The 26,787-nt window shown below is 48.1% G+C and overlaps 1 protein-coding gene across 2 annotated transcripts in view; it reads right to left on the reverse strand.

Moving 5' to 3' along the window:
* The window catches only part of RASGRF1 (Ras protein specific guanine nucleotide releasing factor 1), a 129,911-nt gene that overhangs the window by 6,025 nt on the left and 97,099 nt on the right, over window positions 1–26,787 (reverse strand). For both annotated transcript variants that reach the window (XM_050799949.1, XM_050799948.1), the window contains exons 21-26: window positions 25,786–25,889; window positions 24,266–24,350; window positions 18,951–19,148; window positions 14,618–14,697; window positions 7,376–7,493; window positions 5,951–6,019 (exon numbers count right to left, since the gene is read on the reverse strand). In XM_050799949.1, the coding sequence (XP_050655906.1) occupies window positions 5,951–6,019; window positions 7,376–7,493; window positions 14,618–14,697; window positions 18,951–19,148; window positions 24,266–24,350; window positions 25,786–25,889 (654 nt within the window). The remainder of the gene's footprint in view (window positions 1–5,950; window positions 6,020–7,375; window positions 7,494–14,617; window positions 14,698–18,950; window positions 19,149–24,265; window positions 24,351–25,785; window positions 25,890–26,787) is intronic.

Genomic DNA, 26,787 nt, shown 5'->3' on the forward strand with positions numbered 1-26,787 from the left:
GCACCTGTAATCACAGCTAGTTGGGAGGATGAGGCAGGAGAATCACTTGAACCCGGGAGGCAGAAGTTGCAGTGAGCCGAGATCGTGCCACTGCACTCCAGCCTGGGTGACAGAGTGAAACTCTGTCTCAAAAATAAAAGAATCTCATGTTACAGTTGAGGCAGAAGGTAACACAGCTGGTGAGTGGCTTTGCCAGGATTTGAACCCAGGTGTTCCCTGGTCGACTGAGAGAAGCTCATGGGATGTGGGAGTGGGCTGAGTGGGGGCTGGTTGGTGTTGAATAAGGCAGAGGGAGGAGCCTTGGAGATGCTGAGCAGGCTCTGGCTTGCTGCTGTTAATTGGCGGAAGAGCCATTCTGAACCCTGGCGGCTTGGGCCTGATTCCCTTAGTGCTTTAAGCTGATGGATTCAATGTTTGATCTTGTTATTCAAATCACCGTGTTTTTATCATCTAAGAGCCATGCCCCCAAACTCAAAGCTTCCCTACCAGACCATGAGCACTTATTTATTTTTTTAAATAGAGTCAGGCTCTCACTCTGTTGCCCAGGCTGCAGTGCAGTGGCACGATCACGGCTTACTGTAGCCTCGACCTCCTGGGCTCAAGTGATCTTTCTGCCTTAGCCTCCTGAGTAGCTGGGACTACAGGCATGAGACACCATGCCTGGCTCAGGTTTTTTTGTTTTTGTAGAGTTGGGAGCCTTTACTGTGTTGCCTAGGCTGGTCTCAAACTCTTGGCGTCAAGCAATTCTCCTGCCTTGGCTTCCCAAAGTGTGGGATTTTGGTTGGGAGCTACCATGCCAGGCCCGGGACTATTTGTTTTTAAATTGTATTTTTATTTCTTTTTATTTTAAAGTTGATTTATATCTTATTTTATGTAATTAAAAAAGCCAAGTAGCATTAAACAGTTCATAACGAAAACCAGCAATTCTCTGTTGCCCCTTCTCAGCCGCCAGGCCTGGCTCTCTAGAGATAGCCATTTTCAGTTCTTAGCCCCCAAATCCGGTGCAGCAGCCATTAGCCACATGTAGCTACTGAGCACTTGAAACAGGGCTCATCTGAATTAAGATGTGACGTGTAAAATACACACTGGATTTTTGAAAATTTAGTATGAATAAAATAAAGTAAAATATTTCAGTCAATTTTTATATTGATTACATGCTGAACTGACAATTTTTTGGATATATTGTATTAAGTAAAATATATTATTGTTAATTTTACCTATTTCTTTTTGCTTTAAAAAAAAATGAAGCTGGGAATGGTGGCTCACACCTGTAATCCCAGCTCTTTGGGAGGCCAAGACGAGAGGATCACTTGAGCCCAGGAGTTCAACATTGGCAGACCCTGTCTATAAAAAAATAAAAAATTAGCTGGGTGTGGTCATACCTTAAGCTGGGGAAGTCAAGGTTGCAGTGAGCTATGATTGTGTCACTGCATTCTAGCCTGGGTGACAGAGTGAGACCCTGTCTCAAACAAACAAACAAAAAACAGGCCAGGTGCAGTGGCTCATATCTGTAATCCCAGCACTTTGGGAGGCCGAGGCAGGCAGATCACTTGAGGCAGGAGTTGGAGACCAGCCTGGACAACACAGAAAAACCCTGTTTCTACAAAAAATATGAAAGAATTAGTTGGGTGTAATGGTGAATGCCTGCAGTCCCAGCTAGTCAGGAGAGGTCGAGGCTACAGTGAGCCAAGATCACACCACAGCACTCAAGCCTGGGTGACAGGGTGAGATCCTGTCTCAAAAAATTAAAATAAATAAATAAATAAATAAAGTTTAAAAAATGTGGCCCTGTAGGATACTTAAAGTTACATATGTAGTTTACATTATATTTCTAGTGGATAGTCCTGTTTTACATATTCCTTCCAGTATTTATATCTGTTTTTCCATGGTAAATGCTTTTACTGTTGTCTGTTTTCCTGCCAACTTTTTATTTAAAAAATATAAAAACTATGCATACAACATATATGTATAATCCTTTTTCTGAGGGCTGAACCATTTGAAGGTAAATAGTGTAATGCTTCCCCCACTAAATACTTCAGTCATGCATCTCCTAAGAACACAGACATTCTCTTACATAACCGTAACATCATTACACCTAGGACATTTAACATCAATAAAATAAAATTAGCTGATGCACAGATCATATTCAAATTTCTTCAAGTTTTAATGAATAAAATAATCTTTACAGCTGTTTTTTTTTTTTTTTAAATCCCAGATCCAATCAACATTCACACATTGCATTTGGATGTCATATGATTTAGTATTTTTTTTTTTTGAAAAAAAAATGTTTTTTCATTATAGAGACAGGGTCTCACTATGTTGCTGATCTTGAACTCCTGAACTCAAGTACCTCCTGCCTCTGCCTCTCACAGCGCTAGGATTGAAAGCTCACCATGAGCCCAGCCTGTGTGTTTTAGTCTTTTTTATTTTATTTTTCATGACATTGATATGTGTGTGTGTGGGTGCGTGTGTGTGTGTTTGGTTTTTAGACACAAAGCCTCACGCTGTTGCCCAGGCTAGTGTGCAGTGGTGCAATTATAGCTTACTACAGCCTTGAACTTCTGGGCTCAAGTGATCCTCCTGCCTCAGACTCCTGAGTAGATGGGACTACAGGTGCGCACCACCATGCCCAGCTAATTATTACTATGATTTTTGCTAGAGACAGGATCTCTGATCTCCCTATGTTGCCCAGGCTCGCTTCAAACTCCTAGGCTCAAGTGATCCTCCTGCCTCAGTCTCCTGAAGTGCTGGGATTATAGGTGTGAGCCACTACTCCCAGCCGATACATATATTTTTAATTGAAAATATTTTATTGCTAAAAGACATTGATATTTTTGAAGAGTATATGCAGTAGTGTGTTGGAGCTGGCTTATGCCAGCCTGCACGTGCCAATTGTTAGCCTCTGTTCCCAACTCTGCTTCAGTGATGTCCAGGTGGTGGTTTGAAAGTGGCCCTGCCAGCATCACCTACCAGGCTCCTCTGAGACCTCTTCATACGTAGGCTTCAAATTTGGCTTGCCTTTAGCAAGAATTCCCCCACCTTGATATCTGATCAAATTCTTCATTCTCCAACCCTGATATCTGAAGTCCTTGGCCTGACTTTAATAAAAACCTCGTTAGGCCAGTTTAGCAAGAATTCCCCTACTCTTGATATCTCCTCTTAGTAATTTTCCATCCACTGACCCCCTTCCTTGACCCATTGACTACAAATCCCCACCTGTCCCTGTTGTATTTATAGCTGAGTTCAATCTCTCTCCCCCAAGAAACAGTCTTGGCCTCTATTGCATTTGAGTAAACCTACTATTTTAAACAAGTGTTCCAATTTTACCATTTTTAACAAGTATTCCAATCGTTTTTCTCTTCAACAGCAAATAATGCTACACATCAGGACTCAATCCCCCACCCCCAAAACCAGTTTAACATTTACTAGCATACCACTGAGTTACAGACCAGTTGTCTCACAGAATGTCCCATATTCTGAAATTGTCTGTTGGTTCCTCCTGATTAGATTCAAGCACTTTGATGCATAACATAGGTGATGTTGTAGCTCATGATGCCCTTTATTTCTGTTTTGTCCAACACTGAAAATTCTAGGTCACGCCTGTAATCCCAGCACTTTGGGAGGCTGAGGCGGGTGGATCACGAGGTCAGGAGTTCGAGACCAGACTGACCAACATGGTGAAAGCCTGTCTCTACTAAAAGTACAAAAACTAGCGGGGATCATGCCACGGCACTCCAGCCTGGGTGACAGAGCAAGACCTCCATCTCGAAAAAAAAAAAAAAAAAAAGAAAGAAAAGAAAAGAAAATTCTAGGACCTCACGGCCCCCTATTCCTTTCCCAACCTCCCATTCCTCTCCCCTGCTTCATTTCTTCCATGGTTGTAATAATCATCTGTCATATTATATTTTTTACCTCTTAGTCTATCTCCCTCTAGAACGCAAGCTCGTGACGGCCAAGAGTTTATCTGTTTTGTTCACTGCTGAGCCAAGAGCCTATTAGAGTGCTTGGCATGTAGGACTTGCTCAGTGAATATTTGTAGAGTGAGAGAATGAATGGAAAGCAAAGCAAAAGTGGCCAGTTTAACTAATTGTAGTTGCTCCACCGATTTTTCTCCTTCGATATGGCTATCAGTTATAAAGCAGATCATGAGTTCTCAGGACATGGCAAAAAACAGACACATTCTCAAACAACACATCAATCACAAAGGACATTAGAAGGGAAAAACAATAAAAGCTTGATTTTCTGGTGTGCTTGAGGGTGTGTCTGAAGTTGGATGTTTTTGTGAACTGCACACTAGGAGGTTAAGATGCTATATCTCTGGGCAGAGAAGAAAGGTCATAGGATTGGAGGCTGGGTGCGGTGGCTCATGCCTGTAATCCCAACACTTTGGGAGGCTGAGGTGAGTGAATCACCTGAGGTCAGGAGTTTGAGACCAGCCTGATCAATATGGTGAAACTCCATCTCTACTAAAAACACAAAAATTACTGGGGCATAGTGGCGTGCCAGACCAGTCATTCTCTTACATGGCCTTGCAATCTTTCAAAAATGCAAACTAGTCCAATTATACAACCTCCTTTCAGGGCTTCCCGTGGGCCTAAGGACAAAGTCCCAGATCCCAGCTACTTGGGAGGCTGAGACAGAAGAATTGCTTGAACCCGGGAGGTGGAGGTTGCAGTGAGCCAAGATTGTACCACTGCACTCCAGCCTGGCAACAGAGTGAGACTCTGTCTCAAAACAAACAAACAAACAAACAAACAAACAACAACAATAATAATAATAATAAAAGAAAAGAAAAGTCATAGCCCAAGAGTCTGGGTTAGCAAATCTCAGTTATTTTATCTGTAAAATGGGGCTAACAGCACAGGCTTTGAATAATAAAATGAGACTAAAATGACAACCATTCTTTTTTATTAAACAATTTTTTTTCTTTTTGGTGAGCTGAGACTTTTTTTCTTTTTTTTTTTTCCAGACCAACCATTCTCTTACATGGCCTTGCAATCTTTTAAAAATGCAAACTAGTCCAATTATATAACCTCCTTTCAGGGCTTCCTATGGTCCTAAGGACAAAGTCCCAGGTCTGATGCTGCTCTCTGCAGCCAGCCATTTGGTGGTGGTGGTGGGTCACTGTACTTAGCCTTACACAAGCTTGTCTCTCTGCAAGAAAGACATGTCCACCCCAACCAGGAAAACTCTTCCAAGATTCTCCTCCTCCAGTAAGGCTCTCTAGGGCCTCAGAGCAGCACAGACCCTGGGATCCATACCCTATGGCCCTCCCTGCCTGTTTCTGGATGTACAAAGTATTTCTTTGTGCCTTGTCTGTAGCAGCAAAATATCAAAACAACCTAAATGACCATCAATACAGAGGATTGGCTAAATAAATAAATTCCTCTGCAGCTGTAAGCAAGAATGAGGATGCTTCTGTTTTAATAGAGAATGATCTCCAAGATATATTATGAAGGAGAAAAAAGAATGATACTGAGCAGTATATAGTATGCTGGAGAATAGTATGCAAAGTCTGCTTGTGTTTATGGACTGCCTGTGGACCTAGACACAAGAAATGGGTGGAAATGTTGCCTTTGGAAGGGGAACTAGGTGGCTGGGGAACATTTCACTGTGCACTCCTTGTATCTGCGGATTTTGTAACTTGTGAGCATAGTACCTTTCAGAAACAGATGTTATCAACTCTGCCTCTCTTGCCCTGGGGGAGATTAGACATGAAAACAAACCATCCTATGGTAGGTAAAACCAGACAAGAGTCACAAGATGAACACAGGCCCAATTTGAAGAAATAGGGACTTGGGAAGGCTTCCTTACAGGGATAGTGTTTGAGCTGGGCCCAGGAGAATTCTGGAAGGGAAAGTGGATGGGTATGGAGGGGATAGGGTGGAAGGTGGCCTAGACAGAGCCACTGTGAAAGCATGCAAGTGACCAGGAAAAGGCACCAGCTTACCTTTGCTTGGTGCTCTATTTTGTAGGCAGTTTGTTGAAACTGGCGAATCTCTCGGATAATATGGGATATCTGTGGGAAGGAAGGAGAGTTTCAGAACACAGTTTGCTCTCCTAGTTCTACCCCCCACGTTGCAGAACTGAAGGGGCACCAACAGCGAAATCTGAAGTCAGCCTCTTCATTCCATACGTGTTGCCTCCTGGAAGGTCCCACAGAGGCATCATGTGTGTTTGTTTTTAGTTTTATTTTTTGAGATGGAGTCTTGCTCTGTCACCCAGGCTGGAGTGCAGTGGCGTGATCTCGCCTCAGTGCAACCTCTGTCTCCTGGGTTCAAGCGATCCTCCTGCCTCACCCTCCTGAGTAGCTGGGACTACAGGTGCATGCCACCACACCCAGCTAATTTTTGTATTTTTAGTAGAGATGGGGTTTCACCATATTGGCCAGGCTGGTCTCGAACTCCTGACCTCAAGTGATCCACCTGCCTCAGCTCCCAAAGTGCTGGGATTATAGGTGTGAGTGACCACACCCAGCCTCATGTTTTTTTCTTTTTTCTTAAATCAGAAATCTGCTTCCAAGACTTGTCGAGATTCTGTAGGTGAATTACACTATGTGACTGAGAGAAGAAAAAAATCTCCTTTAATTAGTGGCATAAGCTACCTAACATCACTAAAACAAAACCCTACGACTCCAGCAAAAGTTAAAGGCATCTGCCACTTCCTTAGTGCCTGCTGTGCACAAGACATGATGAAAAGGGGCTTTCGCTCTTCAGGATGGTGTCTGAAGAAACCCTTTCCATCCAACCAAAATCGAATGTAGAGGCCCATTATATAAAACTGGTGCAAGTAGAGGCTTTCCAGTTGAAGTGAGAGGGCAGAAGGGGACGGTTAGAATCCTGTTTCTGATGGGAGAAGTCTCCTCATCCCTTATCCCAGGTTCTTGATTTTTCTGGGAAAATTGGAAACTTATTCTTTTAGGAGGTGCTGTGTAAGTGGTTTTACTTTGTCCACATCAAGCGTCAATATGAACAATACAGATGGGTGTGAATAACAGTGTGGGGCTCTGGAGTCACCTGGACCTGGGCTCCAGACCTAGCTCTGCCTTTTACTTGTGGGGTGACCTTGGGCTGCTCACTTGACTTCACCCAGGCTCAGTCTGCTCATCTGAATGGTGCAGAATAAGAGCAGCTACCTCTCAGACTGTCAGGACTAGAGGAGGAAATGCCTGTGAAAGCATGGTTCAGGGCCTGCCAGATTCTAACTGCTCATCAATGATAGTGATGGCTCTCATTGGGAAGCTGGACCCAGGCTCCCAAATGGTGGCACCCTATGCAGCGGGTTGAGCCTTGGAGGGCAGAGTGTGGGTGGGCCCCAGGTTGAGTCATCTGGGCTTCGACACCCCCCTTCCCCTGCCTGGCTGGGGGGAACGCACCATCCTCATCTTGGAGAAGTTGACCAGGCCGTCTTCCGTGTAATTGGGCGTCCCCTCCTCGATGAAGGCCAGGTCGGTGAGGTACATCCCCAGGTAAGGGACACAGGGTGGGTCACAACTTGGAAGCAAACGGAATTAACAAAAGTTTTTCATTTAAAAAAAGGTAACGTCTACCAAGAACAGAACATCCCGCATGCACCTTTTGCTTTGCTAGAGGCAAAGGGACTTGCAGTCACCAAGAATCACACTATACTCTAGGACTGACTATTCTACAAGCCTAGGACTGTCAGCTGGGTCTCAGGGCCAGTCCTCTGGGGTGGTGAGGGCGACATGGTGCTGACTGGGGCCTCTTATACCCACTGGGGCATCTCAAATTGTCTCTTTCCTTCCCGAGCCAGAAGGTCCTCCCCTACCTGTCTGCCTTCTGTCCCAGTCAGTCCTTGGGCTCTGTCACCAGCCCCTCTAAACTCACCTTTCCTCTCTCTCCTTGAGCCTCTCCCATCCAGATCTGCCCCCTGAATCACCTCCCGGAGGGCTCTGCAGCCCCAGCCACCCCACTCCTGCCAGTACCCTATCTGACTCCCTTGTCTCTGCTCCCTGAGACCTCTGTCTCCACTGGCATCTCCCGCCCACCTAAGCACTGGGCTTGGGTGCCAGGGCAGGGAACCCTTGCTCTCTGAGATCACTTTCCTGAAAGTGATCGTAGCTTCGGGGCAGGAGGTTGGGTGATAGTTTCCATAGTTGGTGACTCTTGGGGGACTGCATCTTTGGGAGCGGGGCACCCTGGAGTGATGGGCCATGCCTCTCTGATTTTTGGTCCAAAGCAGGGGCTCCTGTTACTGCTCCTTCCCAGCATGTTCTGGTGCCCCTGGCTGGATGCTGGGTAAGGGTTGATGGAGGCTGTGATGGAGCCTGGCAGCTGTTATGTGCCGGCAGGGCTCCCTTTAGCTCCTTCTGGGGCCTCCTCCCCAGTGCTCTGCCACCTCCTCTCAGCTCAGCACACAGATGCGGTGGCATCATCGAGCACAGTGCAGTGACCCTCATTCCCAGCCCATCTCACCTTTGTCTCCTTATGGCCGCCTGGCAACCCTGCTAACCTGGAGGAAGGGGAGGCCGGGAGGATGATAGAGCAAGAGTAGAAACCTGGGCCTTGTCCCTCACCTGCCTACTGTGTGACCCCGTGCCAGGCCTTTCCCTCTCTGGTCCTCAGGCTCCTCATGTATAAAGCAATGATGCCAGCTAAGACAATTTTAGGTGGTCTGACAGCTGATTTTAGGTGACTTACAGGCACAATATTAAATAACATGAATTCACGTGGTAAGAAACATTGGATTTTTACTTTTCCCCCTTCTGCTCAGGGAGAGTGCCTCATTTGGTGATAGTGTGACTTTGACACTTTTGACACTTGCCATTCTCCTTTCACATTTTATCTTTTTAAACAAATAGCGACAGGTGTCAGAATCAGAGTGTTGGCAAGCATCAGTATTTGGCCAGAATTCAATAACATTATTTTGTTTTTACCATATATTTTTTAATGGCATTCTTGTATTTACAGCAAGTATGCTGGTTTTCCATTTGTCATGATATAAAAATTTCCTGCTTATATATGTTTGGGAAAAAGTGAATTAATGTAAAGAGGCTGTTAGGTAAACACAAGTACAGTTGGCACAGTATGGCGAAGTCGTGAAGGAGGCGGATGCCTGGCGTTGGGGACACAGCAGGCAAAAGTGTTTTTCCAAATGTAGGGCTGACCCTGTCATGGGTGTTGAAATCAATTTAGAGGGTGTAGACTAGAATTTTTAAAAAGTGAAAAAGGGCCGGGTGTGGTGGCTCACTCCTGTAATCCCAGGGAGTGGGATTTGAGAGGTTGAGGTAGGAGGATCACTTGCATCCAAGAGTTCAAGACCAGCCTAAGCAACATAGTGAGACCCCATCTCTATTTAACTGAAAACAAATAAAAATAACAAGTGAAAAAGAAAATATCTGACTTCATCAAATGGAATAAAGGTATATATTGTTTTGTGGAATTTTTTCTCCTGTAATGCATATATGCATTTGTATACAGACTTGTAATTTCAAATATATATATTTACTGTGGTTTGTGATTAAAAAAGAGTAAGGATCATCCAGCCACTGGAGGGGCTGCTCTGCATCCTTCCATTCCTTCTAGTCCATGATTATTACATGCTCAGGTCTTAATTTCCTTTCTTTTTTTTTTTTTTTTGTCAGGGTCTCACTGTTACCTAGACCGGAGTGCAGTGGCACAATCACAGCTCACTGCTGCCTTGACTTCTTGGGCTCCAATGGTACTCCTGCCTCAGCCTCCTAAGTAGCTGGACTACATGTACGCACCACCATACCCAGCTAATTTTTGTATTTTTGGTAGGGACAGGGTTTTGCCATGTTGCCAGGCTGGTCTGGAACTCCTGAGCTCAAGTGATCTGCCCGCCTCAGCCTCCCAAAGTGCTCAGATTACAGATGTGAGCCACTGTGCCCAGCCAGCTCTTCATTTCCTTTCCATCATTCTCCAAGTCTGAAGCCCAGGATTATGAGTCTGATGGAGAAATAATCCAAAGATCTGAGAAGTAACTCTGGGGTTGTAAGCTGTGGCAGTGTAGACTAGTGGGTTCTGAGAGGTGCTGTCCCCCTTCACCCTGCCACCTGCACGTGTGACAGTAGCCAGGTAGCCATGGAGTGCTCTAAGGATAGAAGGGAGAACGGGAGGCCTGGTGACTGCGAGCTGACTGCAAATGATCAAAGGACTCAGTGTTTCTCAAGGCTTTTGGGGGTTTCTGAACACCCAGACCAGTGAAAAGGATCCGAGGTCCTCTGATCACTGAGGGTCGACTTCCCCTGGTACTTATGGGGAGTCATGGTCCAGTTGTGGGAAGGTGGTGGATTTGCAATCGAATCACTTGCAAGTAGCATGCCCAGCCCCAGTACTAACCTCTGTCCCTATTTACTACCTCTATGGCAGGGATGTCCAATCTTTTCGCTTCCCTGGGCCACATTGGAAGAATTGTCTTGGGCCACATATAAAATACACTAACACACTAACGATAGCTAATGAGCTGAAAAAAAAATCACAAAAAAATATCTTAATGTTTTAAGGAAGTTTACCAATTTGTGTTGGGCTGCATTTAAAACCACCCTGGGCCACATGCGGCCCTTGGGCCACAGGTTGGACAGGCTTGCTCTGTAGTGAGGGGCCATGAAAGGGGATGAGAGCACACTGCATCACACACACACACACACACACACCCCCATCCGAAATTCACAGCCATGTGGGCAAATGTATGGAGTTGCCAGAGTGGGACAGAGGACTGCTGGAGGGCCCCGCAGGGAGACATGGCATGGGGACTGAGCCACACCGAGCCTCTGAATGAACAGGGAAGCATGTTGGGGCTTCCTGTAGGCAAGATACCCAACAACAGGCCAGTCCTGAACCTTCCATATGGGCCTTTTGGCCTCTCTCGGGTGAGGGCCAGCTCTTGCCTATTGAGCAGAGCTGATACAGGGGTGGCTTCCTCTTCTGGCAGAGCCCCCACAGGTCTGCAGCTAGCATTTTAGGGAGCAGAGAGGAAAGTGTCCCACCCCTAGCCTGAAAGCTGTTTCTGGTTTCTGGGCAAGGCCTTGTGGCACTCCCATGCATGGTGACACCTGACCTTGCCTGTGGTTGTTTGGAGCCCCCAAACTGGATGTTTCTTTCCACCAAGATGCTCCTGATGATGTTAAATGGAATAAGGGAAATTATGGGGGACAAGCTACTGCTGGCATGAGGCAGCTGCCCACGCTCTATACCAAACTCCAGGAAACCGACCCGTGACAAGCACTGAGTCCATCTCTCCTTCCTCCTTCTCTCCGACTTTTCTCTTCCCTGTACTGCCCTGGCTGTGGGATGGGCCACTCTCTCTTACAAGTTTCTGCCGACTGTAGTTGGGGATCTCTTCTCTTCTATCTTGAGGCCTGGGATGGGCATTCAGGGAGGGCGTGAGGGCCCTTGAGGCTGGGTCGTGTGGGCTGAATCCCCTGGGGCCAGGGTCCAAGGTTCTGGCACAAGGTACAGGGTGATTAGGTAGGTGGTCTTTGAAAAAAACACTGCGATGGGGTGGGGGTGGAAAGTCCCATTTTACCACTGGGTTGCTACTCTGCTCTGTGGTCACAGGCAGAAAATAAAGATAGAGATAGATATTTGGCTTTGCTGGAACCCCTGAAATTCTAGAGCTCAGCCTTTGGGCTCATCATATCCATATAGATAAATTGATTCTCACCCTGATTAAACGGTATAGGGGATGGCCTGGCAGTCAGCTAGCTGACACACTCCTCCATGGCTGTTCCCATCCTTAATTCAGGGGAACAAAGGGGAAAAGCTTTCACTGCAGCAGCCTACAGTAACAGTGTGTCCCACATGTTCCTCTAAATCAAGGACTTCCTATTCAAATTAAACACAAAATGTGCAGATATGAAAGCGTGTGCTCGGTTGAGATTAGACAGGGTAGTCAAAACTGGAATCGGCCCCAAAAGAGCTGGTGACCACATTTTACCGCTAAATTCAGTTCTCAACCAAATTCTTGTTGCCTGGAGCTGTGGAAAGGTTCTGATTGCTGGGAGGTTGGGAGGAGGGAACAGTCATGGGACTTCGCCAGGATGTAGGCTTGGGGAATGAAAAGGGGAGATGAGGCCACTCTCAGGGCACCCGGCAGGGACTGAAGGGGCACACACAGTTAGGGCTGTTGTAGGTGGGGCAAGGGACATTTAAGAGAATGGCTGGCGGGGTGTTGATTTAGGGTTTGGTGGTGAAGTCTTGGCTGGGAAAGGCAATAAGGCCATTTTCCAGCCTGGATGCTGGTAGAAATTGGATATTTTTTCTTTTTTCCTTTTTCTTTCTTTTTGAGACAGAGTCTTGCTGTGTCACCCAGGCTGGAGTGCAGTGGCGCGATCTCGGCTCACTGCAACTTATGCCTCCCGGGCTCAAGCGATTCTCTGCCTCAGCCTCCCAAGTAGCTGGGATTATAGGCATGCACCACCACGCCTGGCTAATTTTTGTATTTTTAGTAGAGACAGCGTTTTGCCATGTTGGCCAGGTTGGTTTCTAGCTCCTGACCTTAAGTGATCTGCCCGCCTCGGCCTCCTGAAGTGCTGGGATTACAGGCGTGAGCCACTGTGCCTAGCCTGATATTGGATATTTTAACGAAAAGCTGAAAAAGATGCCTGGGACATATGAACGGGCTGCAGACCAACATGGTGAGGCCCATAGCATGGCTGCTTGTCTGGGAAGGTCATTGGCTATGCCCATGGACTACCACCTTGCTACTCTTGCCCCCGTCCCCCGCCTAGTGAAACAGACGCTCAGTATTCATGCAACATCGCTCTTTGTGAAAACCTTAGAGCCTCAGGAGAGGGGGTGCGGGAAGCATTTTCCCCAGGTTTCCCCAGTCCCTCCCTCCTCTGTGTGCTTTGCCTATGTCTCTGTAAGTCCAGAACCTGGTTTGCATAAAGCTCTTAGCTCCCAGAGGCCCGCAGGCCACCTCTGCCCTGTGCTGCAGGGACTAGGAGAATGTGGGAGAGACACTTACACGGGCCCGCAGGCCACCTGAAAGAGGGAAGACGGTCAGGATGGGGACTCAGACAGAAAGGGGGGCCCCAGAGGCAGTGGAGGCAGCGGTGGTGGCGGCAGCAGATCAGGAAGCCAGCCATGTGAGGAGGTGGATGGAGTGGTGCCCCGGGGGCGGACGGACAAGTTGGTGAATGCACGGAGGGGCAGCTCCCCACAAGCACAGTCCACAGGGGCTCTGGGGAGCCCAGGCAGAAGAGAGACGGCCGGACAGCACAGATGGGTGCAACATCTGTCTGAGAACACAAATAAAGTGGAGATGGTCAAGGCGATGGCACACAGAGCTGGCGAAGGACAGACCAAGTATGGCAGGAAGAAAACGAGGAGGCAGACGAGGCTGGCAGAGGGGGTGAGCAGTCCGTCAAAGCCACTGTGAAGGGCTGGAGGTTTTGGCTGGCCCCATCCTCAGGGTCTGGGGGTAGTAAACTCTGGTGGTCCCTGCATCAGCCATGATCATGGGAACACCAGGAAGGGAGGAGAGGCTTCCTAAGCTATACAGGGAACCGGGACCCCAGGGGTCTCGCCGGGTCTCTCCAAAGTGTGGCAAGTAGCCAGTCAGGCAAGGAGAGGAACGGACACTCACTCAATGAAAGGAGGGTTGAGACTAGTGCTGAAGCCTGAGTAAGCACCTAATGAGAGTGACAGAAGCAAACCCCCCATTTCGTGTGAGTGTGCAGCCACAGTGTGTGCAGATGGGCTGAATCAGTGCTTCCCTGGGAGAGCTTGTCTGGAGCCCAGGGCAAACCTTGCCAAGCTCTGGAGGCCAGCCTGGGCCAGTCCTGGTGCTAGGCCATGGCCACATGGCCTTGGACCAGTCACTAGCTCTTCAGTTTCTTTGTCTGCAATAACAGGATGTGGGAGGCAGCCTTATCCTGGTGGTTCTCAAGGGGGGAGGATTTTGCCCCCTAGTGGACATTTGGTAATGTCTGGAGACAGTTTTGGTCGTCACAACTGAAGGAGGTGCCATTAGCATCTCACAGGTAGAGGCCAGAGATGCTGCTAAAGATTCCACAGTGCACAAGACAGTCCCCCTCAACAGAGGATCATTGTAGTCAAAATAGCAAGGGTGCTGAGGCTGAGGACCCCGCCTTATGGGCAATGTTGATGGCGTTAAACACACAATGTCTAGGCAAGTCCTTTACAAACTTTAAGTATGATTATTGTAAAACAGTATTTTTTTGATTCCAAGATGCCACTGTCTATAAAATGAAAGCATATTTTGATGATGAATTCTCAAGTGAAAAAGGAAACACAATCATGTTAAATAAACAACACTGACTTTAAGACATCTCCTGATGTCAGAATTATTAAAATGTAAAAAGAAAACGTACATTTTAGAATCGAGACATCTGGCACCACTATTATTATCATCACAGCTACTAGGCTTTCAGGGATCCCAGCATGATTCCTGTGCTTCTCCCAGGAAATGCCAGCAAACTCTGGAGTTTCTCTGGCAGACCATGGAGGACTCCACCATTGGGGTCCAGGAAATGTAGGGGTCTTGTGGGTAGACAGATGAACAGACAGACAGACAGACCTCCTGCTCTGGCTGGGGGTGGCACATGAATGCCTCTGCAATGCGGGTCTATGATTTTACAAATAACAGTGACAAAACGACAGACACTTACTTTTTCAGAGCTTCTCTGAGATTCTTAAATCTGCCCTCAGATGACACAAGCTTTTGGAGCTTATCAATCAAAGCTTTAGTCTAGAAGGAATCAGAAGCATTTACTAACACACAGCACACACCAAGGCCCGGGACCTCAGGCCCACACTCCAGCATGCTGCCCGCCAGGGTTCCAGAATTGCATTCCCTTGGGATCTGGGGGCCTCCCGTGTTTGGGCACCTTGCTCCTGAACTCCTCAGGAGTTGGGCATGGGTCCTTGTTGAGTGTGCCTGTGCTCACACATCTCTCAGAAGCAAGGAAGTGGATGTGAGGGACCTGAGTGTGGATTTGGCCCTGGGAAATGTTGCAGGAGCCCGACACCTGGGCAGTTTAGGACTTGCTGGGTGACTCCCAGGAGCCTACGCTGAGAGCAGGAAATGGCAGATTTTTGATTTTCCTGATCTTTCTCATGAACTACACCCAAAGGATGTGACCCTCATCTCACATGTTCCCTTTTTCACATCAGAAACACCACCCAAATGTAAGGATCAAGAAAAAAGATGGGAGACGAACTGATCATCAGAAAAGAAAAGGCCTGGCTGGAGAGAGGAAGCCCCAGAGCAAAGGGCTTTGCCAAGCGACCCCGCCAGGCCCAGCACACACATCAGCCGAGTTTCAGTGGCTGGAGTCTGTCTGACCCACGGAGCGCCCTGGGTCAAGCCTGGCTTTGTGCGCTGTGGAGCCTGAGGGAAGGTCCTTTCCCTCAGGGGTCCTCAGCTCCCTCATTGATAAAATGGTGAGATAGGTTAGAGACTTCCTTTGCAGCTCTGTTCCTCAAGATTCAGAATGTGGCTGAGAAACCACCGGAGCACAGCGGTACGTCGTGCCACCAGAGCCCTAGTCAGCCTGAAGGGGAGACAGGCCCTGGAGGCCAAGCACACGCCCAATCTTGGGGTCAGATTTCTGCTGAGAAACTTGTCTACTGAAAAGGACAATCTAAGTCTCCATTCTGACAGGAGGAGATCTGTGTGTGCTCTTCAAGGGGAAAGAAGGGCTGAACGTACCATTCAGTTCCGTGCCTTATCAACGAGCAGAAAAAGCCTAGCCACCTGGTGTGGACTAATCCTGTTCAGAGCACAACTGTGTTCCGGATCTGACACGCAACGGAATAGCACACAGCACACAGAGTCAAGGCAGATGATTCTGCTTTCACTTGAGATGTCTGCTCTCCAATGACTGGCGAAGGCTGGATGCCCTGGCCCACCTCTGTTCTAGATCTCAGCTTCCCTCCTGCACTTGCCCCTTTCCAGAGCTGCACCCTCCTTCCTCTTCCTCTCCATCCACCTGCAGAGGAATGACCTGATATGGCTTGAGGTCAGAGGCGGGGGCTGAGTCAGGAAACCTAGGGCCTCCCCAGCCTCTGTCACCTACCCTTGGCATGCCGACTGGCAAATCACCACTCCTCTTGCCTGTCTGGCCCTCAGGGTCCCCATATGGAAAATGGGAGGGTAAATCCAGGTATTCCCTAGGGCAATACTAGCTCAGATATTCTAGAATTGTGGGAGACACAGAAGCTTGATCAGGAGGTCCCGGTAGAGCCATGTAGCTCTAGATGAAGTGTCACCGTGCTCTGAGGCCGTGAAAATGTGCAGAAGATATTCCGGGACCAATTTGTGGCTCTGAACTCGTCACATTTTTAACTTCCTCCACATCCCCATGCTTGCTGTGTATGGCTGCTCCTCTTTGGGTTGTCATGCTCTCTCCAGGAAGGAGGTCTATGGCCTGGGAAGCCACAGAATTTTCTCAGCTGCTGCTTAAAAAGTATGTTCCAAGTTGAAGCGGTTCAAGTATCTATCTTCTAGCTGGGCCAGGAGCTTCTATCCTTTGATGCTCCATGGGATACCAAGCCTCTGGGATCTTGGGTGTCTCTGTTAGAGTGTGGACACCAGCAGGCAGACATGAGGGGCCCTTGGAATATGTGATTGAGAGCAGGGACCAAGCAAGGAGCCTTGGAGTCAATGTCAGGAAGAAAGATGATTTTGTGGTCTCCAAAATTCCATCACTTCCTGTTCACCAAGCGGAGGACTTCTGGCTGGCCAAGAATATTCCCTCCCAGAGAGGCCAAAATCTATTGTTAGCCAAGGCGAGGCTTTTGTCTCCAGGAGAGGCGACACACAAATCCATGTTAGTCATTGTACTGTCCTATGGAAGAGCATCATCATCAGATCCTGTCTTGAGGTTTGTTTTGTTTGTTTGTTTGTTTGTTTTTTCAAAGAGGATGGGGAGAGGGGTTAAAAGAAGAAAGGGGAAATGAAAAGTCCCAAATGAAACCCAGCTGCCTGACTCTTGCCAGGGGCTGAACCAGACTTGGACATAATGCTTTTCTGCTGTGGTGAGCACATTTAAGCGAGCAATAAGAACTGGCTGCTGAGGTTACAGTTCAGGCCATCTAAGAAACGTGGCCATTTCAGAGGGTCTCCAATGTCCATGGGATGCCTGTAGAGAGATAATGAACTGCCCCTGGCAGATGCTGAGCAGGCCATGACCAGGAACTCCCAGAAGCTCCTGGGGCCAGGTGCTGTGCAGACACACAACTCTTACACAGCTGAGGGCTGCAGAAGACAGCTGGGTCCAGACTGCCATAGAGGGTGGGGACCTCATGCGGTGCCAAAGGCACTTTTGATTTTTGAACCAGGCCAGCTGACCGTAAGTCCAGAAAGACATCCTAGAACACAGGCTGAATCACATGCCCTGACCACCGAGTGTCCTTGATTTGCACTCTCTGCAGAGAACAGAAGATTTCAGGATGGCCAAGCTCATTCCCTCCCAAATCCATGAGGAAGGTGATGCTGGAGATCGAGACCAAGAAATGCAAGGAGTGTGGGTTCCAGGAAGCCTAAGTGGGGTGGGAAACTGAAGCCTGGTCTCCAGGGCCTCTGGAAAAGATGATGTCATTCCCATAGTACAGGGGAGAAGGAGAGAGAGATTTACCTGGAATGGGCCCCCAGATTGTGGCAAGGGCCCTGCCTGAACCTTGACAAGCCAAATGAGGTTGGGTGACTTGGAGGTTGTGCAGAGCCTTGCTCAACACCTGCCTCTAGGATTTCATGACAGTATGTACCATGTTTGGCTGGATGTGCCTGCAGCTCTGAGCTCCTGTGCTCCTGAGCTCTGCTCTTTCCTGGAGCCCGCAAACAAGAGTAGCATCTTTTACGGTCCTTGACCCCAAGCCTGGCATCTCTGTGTGCCAAGAAGCAAAAGGCCCAATCCCACTGGATTGTAATGGGGTGTCCCTGCATGTTCTGTAGTCCTGCTGTCATCAGGGGCTGGAGTGACCAGAAGGTGGGGGAAGGGTAGCAGAGATGTCCCAGGACTTTCCTGAGTTTGGCTGCTAAGTAGGGAGGATTATGGACATGCCGCCTGCTTGGTGGGTGGAATCAAGACCTGCCATTGACATGAGGAGGGTAGTGAGCAGGTGATAAAGAGAACAATGAGGGTGACACAGTATGCAAGTCCAGAGTGGCCCAGATGAGACAGGGCCCTTGGAGCCATTGGATCCCACACAGCCCACCCAGCGGTAGGATGACAGACACTGCTGCCAAGGGATCGTGCTTGGGGGCTTGCCCTGTCTACTGGGGGTGCTTGTCCGGCCTCCTGCACACATGCAGGCTGGGGTGGGGGCATCCACCAAGTGCACTAAGGAAGTGGTCCAAGTGCCTCATTGTGCTCTTCTATAAGGAGCACTGGTCCCTCCTGACCCTAATGCCTGCAACTTTATTCCTGAGGAAGAATCTATCTTATGGTTTTATGTTCATGTTTTATGTTTATGACTTTTCAGATTCATGTTCTGAGTGAAGAGGGATCGAGCCCACATTTAAGGTGATCAACTAGCTGACAGGCTCCAGGGAGCAGCTAATTCTCTGTGGCCAGAAGGGCCGGTGAAATCAGAATCCTGGGAAGGGCTTGCAGGATCATCTGACGGAAGGGTCCTCTGATGGAAGGCTCACCTGACCACAGTCTCAGCTGCCCTGCAGATCCCCATAAAGCCACCACTCTCGCCCCAACTCCAGAAGAAAAGTGTTGGGACCAATAATCACCAACATATTCTTTCCACTTTGAGGTTTTAATTACTCAAGTGGGAATTACAGTCCCACAGTCTCACTGCCACATCTGTGGGCCTGCTATCTGGTCCCAGGTGATATATGGGAAGTGATTCTCTGTTTTACCTGGGAGTGTTAGACCTCAGCCCAGTCCTTTGCCCACTTGTAGATGCCCAGTGGCCAGCCCATTGGTCTTCCTGCCCCATCCCCAATCCAGCCCCAGGGAGGCAGTGGTGCCAGCCTCCTGCCCGCACCTGCTTAGAGACTTTGAGCCATGTCTTTTTGAGCCGGAAGATTGCACTGCGGTTCATGGATGAGGTGATCTCCAGCACAGCATTGTAGTTGTGGAGGCAGCGGCAGATGTCAGCCACGGCCACCCACTTCTCGATGGCGCTCACCCTGGCATTGATGTCCTCATTGCGGATGATTTCTGAAGCAATCAAGTTACTGATCTTTAAGCCAATGCAATAAGACAGGGAAAAAGAGGAGTAAGTATTGCAAAGATGATAAATAATCACTATTTGCAGATATAATTGCCTGTTTGAAAATACAAGAAGGAATTGGACAACTGTGAGAACAATGAACAGAGCTTGCTAGGGTTGCTGGCTAAAGGTTCAATATAGAAAAATGAAAAGTTGGCCGGGCGCGGTGGCTCACGCCTGTAATCCCAGCACTTTGGGAGGCCGAGGCGGGCGGATCACAAGGTCAGGAGATCGAGACCACGGTGAAACCCCGTCTCTACTAAAAATGCAAAAAATTAGCTGGGCGCAGTAGTGGGCGCCTGTAGTCCCAGCTACTCAGGAGGCTGAGGCAGGAGAATGGCGTGAACCCGGGAGGCGAAGCTTGCAGTGAGCCGAGATCGCGCCACTGTATTCCAGCCTGGGGGACACAGCGAGACTCCGTCTCAAAAAAAAAAAAAAAAAAAAAAAGAAAAATGAAAAGTTTATATATACATTAGCAATAATCAATTAGAAAATACAACAAAAATACAACCTTCCAAATAACAATGGGAATTTGTAAATACCTAGGAACTTAATGAGAACTATGTAGGATGGAAAAAACAGGTCACCAAAGGATATAAAAGGCTTGAATAACAGAGAAAGAGATCAAATTCCCAAATGGGAATGTAAATATGTCATTTTTCTGAAAGCTGATACATGTGTTTAATGTAATCCAATAAAACACTCAGGCCTGGTGCAGTGGCTCACACCTGTAATCCCAGCACTTTGGGAGGCCGAGGCGGGCGAATCATTTGAGGTTAGGAGATCGAGACCAGCCTGACAAACATGGTGAGACCCTGTCTCTACAAAACACACACACACACACACACACACAAAAATTAGATGGGTGTGATGGTGCATGTCTATAATCCCAGCTACTCAAAAAGCTGGGGCAGGAGAATTACTCGAACCCAGGAGGTGGATGTTTTAGTGAGCTGAGATCGCGCCGCTGCACTCCAGCCTGGGTGACAGAGCGAGACTCCATCTCAAAAAGAAAAACAAAAAACAAAAAACAAAACAAAAACCCTGAAAACAAACAAAAAACCAAATACCAACGAGAGCTTTCTCTAGAAAAGTAATTATAGACGAAGTAATTCTAAAGTTCATCTGGAAGAACAAATAGTTAAAAGGGGCCAAATTCTGAGGGAATCCCCCATCACACAACTAGAGCTTGGACAGGACACACTTTGAAGCACTGCTGGTCTCACATACACAGTAGAAGATATCTTCTAGGACTCCATCTCCAAACATGACATGCACATGAACCAATCAAGGGCAGGTTGGACCTGGAGCAGCTGGGGTCGGGGGTGGGAAGCTGGGGCTAGAACATCAGGGAATTAGAATTGCAAGAAGCTGGAACAGCAGGAAGCAGTGGGCTTTCTGGTACATTCTTTTGTCACTTCCTAAGACTTTTTTTGTTTTGTTTTGTTTTTTGAGACAGAGTCTTGTTCTGTTGCCCAGGTTGAGTGCAGTGGTGTCATCTCGGCTCACTTCAACCTCCCCTTCCTGGGTTCAAGCGACTCTCCTACCACAACCTCCCAAGTAGCTGGGATTACAGGCACACACCACCATGCCTGACTAATTTTTGTATTTTTAGTAGAGATGGGGTTTTACTATGTTGGCCAGTCTGGTTTCGAACTCCTGACCTCAAGTGATCTGCCCGCCTCGGCCTCCCAAAGTGTTGGGATTACAGGTGTGAGCCACTGCACCCGGCCTTTGTGACTGTTTAATTATTTTAAAATAAAAAATTAAAAAAAAGACTACTACTTTAAAAAAAGGCAATAAAAGGACATTTACAGATGAATTAAATATTATAGGGCTTTATTGCTAAGAAACCTCAAAAATAATTTCTAAAGGATGCTCATCAAGAAGAATGAATTGTAAAACTACTTAAGAATGGAACTACTACTTAAGAACTACTACTTATTATCAGGAAGGATAATAACGCACAGTAGTACATGTATTATATTTCTTAATTAAATTGAAGTTGTAGTTAAATTTTTTTCCATCGAGAGAACATGGAACTTAAAAACAGTTTTATATAAAAGTGATACTAATTTTTGAAATAAATAGATCAGTCAAATCTTCCAGAGAAGAAGGATAAAAGGAGTATCTGCCAGTTCATTCTATGAAGCCAGTATTACCTTGATACTGAGACCAGAAATGGATAACAAAAGAAAGGAAAGCTACACACCCTTTTGTTTAATATACCATGACCACATTGGGTTTATCCCTGGAATGCAAGGATGATTGAATATTAGAAAAAAAGTATAATTGTCATTTACTATATCAACAGATTAAGGGAGGAAAACCATATGACCATCTCCACGGATGCAGAAAGAAATATTTGATAAAATTCTGTATTTGTTCATGGTTAAATCCATTAGCACCCAAGGAACAAAAGCTAATTTTAAAAAAAAACCTGGTAAAGAAACAAACATCATTCCACATAGGGAAATATTAGAAGCATCTCCTTTAAAACCAAGAAGGTGGCCAAGTGCAGTGGCTCACACCTGTAATCCCAGCACTTTGGGAGGCCGAGGTGGATGGATCACCTGAGGTCAGTTCAAGACCAGCCTGTGCAACATGGTGAAACCCTGTCTCTACTAAGAATACAAAGATTACCTGGGTGCAGTGGCGTGCACCTGTAATCCCAGCTACTCGGGAGGCTGAGGCATGATAATCGCTTGAACCTGGGAGGTGGAGGTTGCAGTGAGCCGAGATTATACCACTGCACTCCAGCCTGGGCAGCAGAGTGAGACTCTGTCAAAAAAACCCAAAAACAAACAAACAAAAAAACCCCCCAAAAAACCCCACAAAAAACCCAAGAAGGAGACACATGATCACCAAGTCCATTCCACGCTGTCCTGGAGAGAGACGGAACTAGGGTGAGGCAGGCGAGGTATGGGGTACAAGTGCAGAAGGGTAAGTAGCTCCTTAGATTTTGCTCTCTGGGGACCTTGCTTGTCTTACCCCAGTACCCCAGCTTGGCCATGGTCCTGAAGATCCTGGCCAGTACCAGCTAAGAGGACAAAGACATTAAAGGCAAAAGGACCAGAAAACAGCAAACAGAACTGTGCCAGGGAGAGACGAGGTAAATCGCTATTGTGCCAGCACATGTCCTGTGTATCAGAACCAAATGGTGGATTTGAACAGAGATGGCCAAATGCCAGGTCGTTACAAGGGCAGCTTCTCAGGTAGACCGTGTGTGTTCAAAATTGTACTCTGCTGTGTAATGTTGGGGATGAAATTTCCCCTCCTCGAGCCTCAGTTTCTTCATCCACAAAGTGGGAATGGCAGGATTAAATGAGATGATGCTTTTGAAGCACAGCGTCTAGCATGCGCTGAACGCTCAATGAATGCTCACTTCATATTCTCATCTTTCACTTGCTTGACTCCTGGGCACACAGTGGGACAGGGGAAGGGAGGGGACGGTGATTTGTTGCCTGGTGCTGTAAGGTGTGGTCAGATCAGGCCTCTGTCAGGATGTTTCCTGAGGCTTGGTCTCTGTCCCTCTTTCTCTCCTGAGAGGCACACAAGTCTCCTTTCTGCTGCTGTGCTTACTGCAGGAGCCACTGGGTGCCCGGGCCTAGGAGGCCCCAGAGGGCTCCTCCCCTGAGCTGCAATCCCTGGGTCTTTCTTGTTTCTTCCAGGCTGCTGAGGATCCTCCCAGGATATGGTGTGCTGGGGGCTGGGGCTGGTGGGATGTGGCCCTGGCCAAGGTGGCCAGGGCAAGTGGAATCATGTGCTCCCACCACCGGCCCTCAAAGGCTCTTTCCTTGTGTTGATGATTAAACTCAGAAGAATGAGGATGCTGAGTGCAACTGTTCTCAGGGCTGTTTCGAGGCTGGGAGTGACCCATCTCTGTGGTTCAGGGGCTGGAACTTGCGCAAATGTGGGGAAGTTGCTGGGAGGGATTTTTTTCTTTCTTTTTTTTTTCTCACACAGCCGATTTGCACTGTGCAGCAATGAAAGTCACGAGCCACCACACACCGGTTAGGAGACCTCAGCATTTGCCCCTCCAGAGCCTTGGTTTCTTTGTATCTAAAAATGTGAGGACAGCCCCCATCTTTTAGTTGATGTGAGCTTTCAATGAGATTACTATGCACAAAATGCTCAGTGCTAGGCACCAGGTAGGCACCCGGTTAGGGGGCAGTGGATATTCTTATTAAAGAACATTGCAAATGCTCCCTGTGGACATGAATTGAGCCTCAGAAGGCTCTGGGACCTGTCTGGCCCCCAGTTCTCTGCTGCTCCCATGTTTCTCTGAGAAGGGATTCTGGGAGCTGGGGATGTGTGATGCACCCATCTGAACTTAGTGTGCTAATCAGTCAGTCCAGACGCTTTGAGTTGCTTATGCCAGGCCAGTTTGCAGGCCCAGTGCTTGGTCCCATCTCAACAGTTCTTCCCCACGAAAGCTGGGGCTGGGAGGTCTAGAGGAGGGGGCTGGAGGAGCTGGATATTGGATCATCTTGATCCTAGCTGGGGACATTCAGGAGCCTTAGTCTCGCTCAGCACGTGGCCTCCTAACATTAAAGAGAATTAAACATTCACCTTCAGGGTAGCCGAAACAGCCAAAACATTAGGAGATTCTGAGGGTTCTGGATAATGTATGAATTAGAGGGAAGCTGTCTGCCATTTGATGAGGTTAAAAAATAGGAAGCATAGCAAGGTCTTCATTGCTTTCCTTCTAATCCTTCATTCCTTTCTGTTCTCTTTGCCGCAGACTCCCCAAACACCCTGCTCCGAGGAGTGACCCCTCTTAGGAATCACAAGTCCCGGGTGAGGGCTCGTGGCGAGCCAATGCTGGGCTGAATGTCTTTAGATGACTGCCCAGTTAATCATCCTACGACCATTCTATGGTCAGCCCCACTTAATAGGAAAAGAGACCGAGACCGAGGTGAGGCAACCAGCCCAAGGCCACATGGCAAGGGGTGGCAGGGCTGGAGAGGACCCAGCAGTCTGGTTCCAGCCAGGTGTATAGCCCATTCTCTACCCAGCCTCTTGAGCATCTTGCCAAAGAAAAACCTCAGCGAGAGAAGCGGTCCCATCCATACATCCATACTCACATCATTGAAGTGCTTGGTGGTTTTCATGATATAAGGGGTCCTTTCATTCTTTTCCAGTTTCATCCATCCTTGTCCGAAGAACTCCCTGTGGGAAGTAAGGGGAGACCCAGGTGGAGGAGGTGAGGTGTGCCTTGCTGATTCCATTGCTCCATGCTTTTTATTTTATTTTTATCTTTTGGCTTTTTGAGGCTGTCATTTTGGGGGAATGACTTTCTGCAGAACCCTGGAAGGAAGGAACCCTGGGCTGAAGTCCAGCTCTGCCTTGTCGCAGCTGTGTGGCCTCAGACAAACCCTTTATAGAGCAGGGCTTCAGTTTCCTCATCTGTAAAATGGGAATAAAGACGATCGTTTCCTCACAGGGTTACTGGGAGGCTGAAATAAAGTGTGGGGAGCACACACCTTACTGTGAGGTACAGTGGAAATAATTTGTTATGAATCTTGTTTTCTGACAGGGAGAATTCACATTTTAGTCATTGCAGCAGCTGGTCTGTAGGATGAGGGAATAGAAGGCCCTAAAAGGGGGCAGATAAAAGGCTTAAAATGCCTGCAAGCCAAGCCACAGGCTCCTGACATCATAAAGTGACAGGGAGAGGGGACCTTGGCAGAGCCCTGTGGGCAGAAGGGGCCAGGGGACGTGATCTGTGTTTGAAAACATATCCCGCTTCTCCTCCTACAGGGACATATCAGGAATATCAGCTGCTTCTATGTCCAGGAGATGTGACAGGTTTCCAAAGTGCCGACGCTCTCTATTTACACGAGGCAGCACCCACGCTGGGGAGGGCTGCGAGAGTGCCAGGTGGAGCTGAGGCCAAAAGCCCCTCAATCATTCAAATCCGGCAAGCTCAATGTTGGGAAACCATTCTGGGACCATTGTTAGGAACTGAAACATATTTGTTACAAGGATGCTTGCTGCAGCGATAAATATAAAAGTGGAGACTGAAAACACCCTTGCGGCTTAGTAACACACTGTTAGAGAATGCTGTGTACTCATTAAAAATAATGTTTACAAATGCCATTTTGGCATAGCGTCAGAGGAAGGAAGAAGGATACGAAATTATAAAAGTAGAATAACTGCAATGAACACCAGGGATGACTGAGGCCAGAGCAGGTAACAGCAGGCCTTGAGGCTTCTTCAAAGTCCACATCTGTCCCCTAAATCAGCTCCTGGAGGTCACTGGACCCACACACGCACCCACGCTCATACCTGTGTGCACAGTTTCTCACAGGTACGTGTGCACACACACATGAACACATGCTTTTTTCTAGATACTGTCTTTCTAGGAGCTCTGAGTTAGAGATGACTCCAGAAAAGTGTGTATGTGCAGCTGACAGGTAAGGAGAGAACTTGGTGGGCAGGAACAGAAACAGGCTTCTCCGTCATTCTGCGGACCCAGGCACTATTGTTTTAAGCTGTGGAGGGTCCGCACAGCTCTGGAAGTTCACTGTATATGCTTCTGGGGTGCTGTCCAAGACAGTGCCTGAGGAAGCGGGGGGAGGCAGGTGCTGCCTGCAACACTTACTCATAAGGAATCTTCTTGAAGACGAGGTGGTCTAGCAGGGTCAGCTGCTCCGCAATCTCTAGGGCCGAGTGGTTTTCAAAGGGCTCAGCCTTCACGCCTTCAGCCTGGTTTTGAGTTAGGGGAGCAAGGTTTTGAGTTAGGCCCACGACGAACACCTCCTGGATTCTCAGCTGCCTCTCTGGGGGTTTCTCCCCCTCAAATTTGGTGGGCGGGTGGATGGGGTATGATGCCACCTCGAATCTGGTGGGCGGGTGGATGCAGTATGATGAGGGAAGGTGGAGGGAAGGGAATGGAGGGAGATGGGCCCCGCCCTGTTGTGCTGGTGTGTGCAGCCCAGTGCTCGGACCGCCCTCACCCACCCTGCCAGGGAGCTCCCAGCACATGCATGAGACAACCGAGGTTTCCAGATGTGAACCACTGGCCCAAGTTGCTAAGCTGGAAGTGGGCTGACTAGGACTGGAGCCCAGGTCATCTGACTCCAGGCTGTGCCTGGCCACTCCCTTTAGGGTCCGCCTGAGCCAACAACTGGCTCTATACAATTTCCTTTTGAAACTAGCAGGTGTGGACTCCCAGGCGTGATTAGCTCCTGGGATGGTCCTGTGCTTAGAAGACAGCTGACCCACCTTAGTCCTGGGCCTTAGTCAATGTTTCTGGTCCCCAGGGGCCACCCTTGGATACTGTCATTAAGGGTGTCCACTACTTGGGCCCTATGATCAGAGATCTTCAGGGAAACGTTAGCCAGGGGACAGTGGTGCCCACGGCAGGAGATGGATGAGAGGTGGACATGGGGAGGCCAGTGTATTGGGCACAAGGCCTCTTGGAAGGTCTGCTGGATCTGAGTGAGGGGTGCTGGAAGGCGGTGGGTAAAGGGACAACTATGTTGGTCTTGGGAGGAGCCTGTTAGGAACAAGAATCCTCCCCCATCACCACCTCAGGACCAACTGGGCCACACAGGAGGAGAGGAGAGGGGTCAACTCCTCGGGCAGCAGGTGCTCCAACAGA

This window comes from Macaca thibetana, chromosome 7 (assembly GCF_024542745.1).
Source record: "Macaca thibetana thibetana isolate TM-01 chromosome 7, ASM2454274v1, whole genome shotgun sequence".
Taxonomy (NCBI): Eukaryota; Metazoa; Chordata; class Mammalia; order Primates; family Cercopithecidae; genus Macaca; species Macaca thibetana.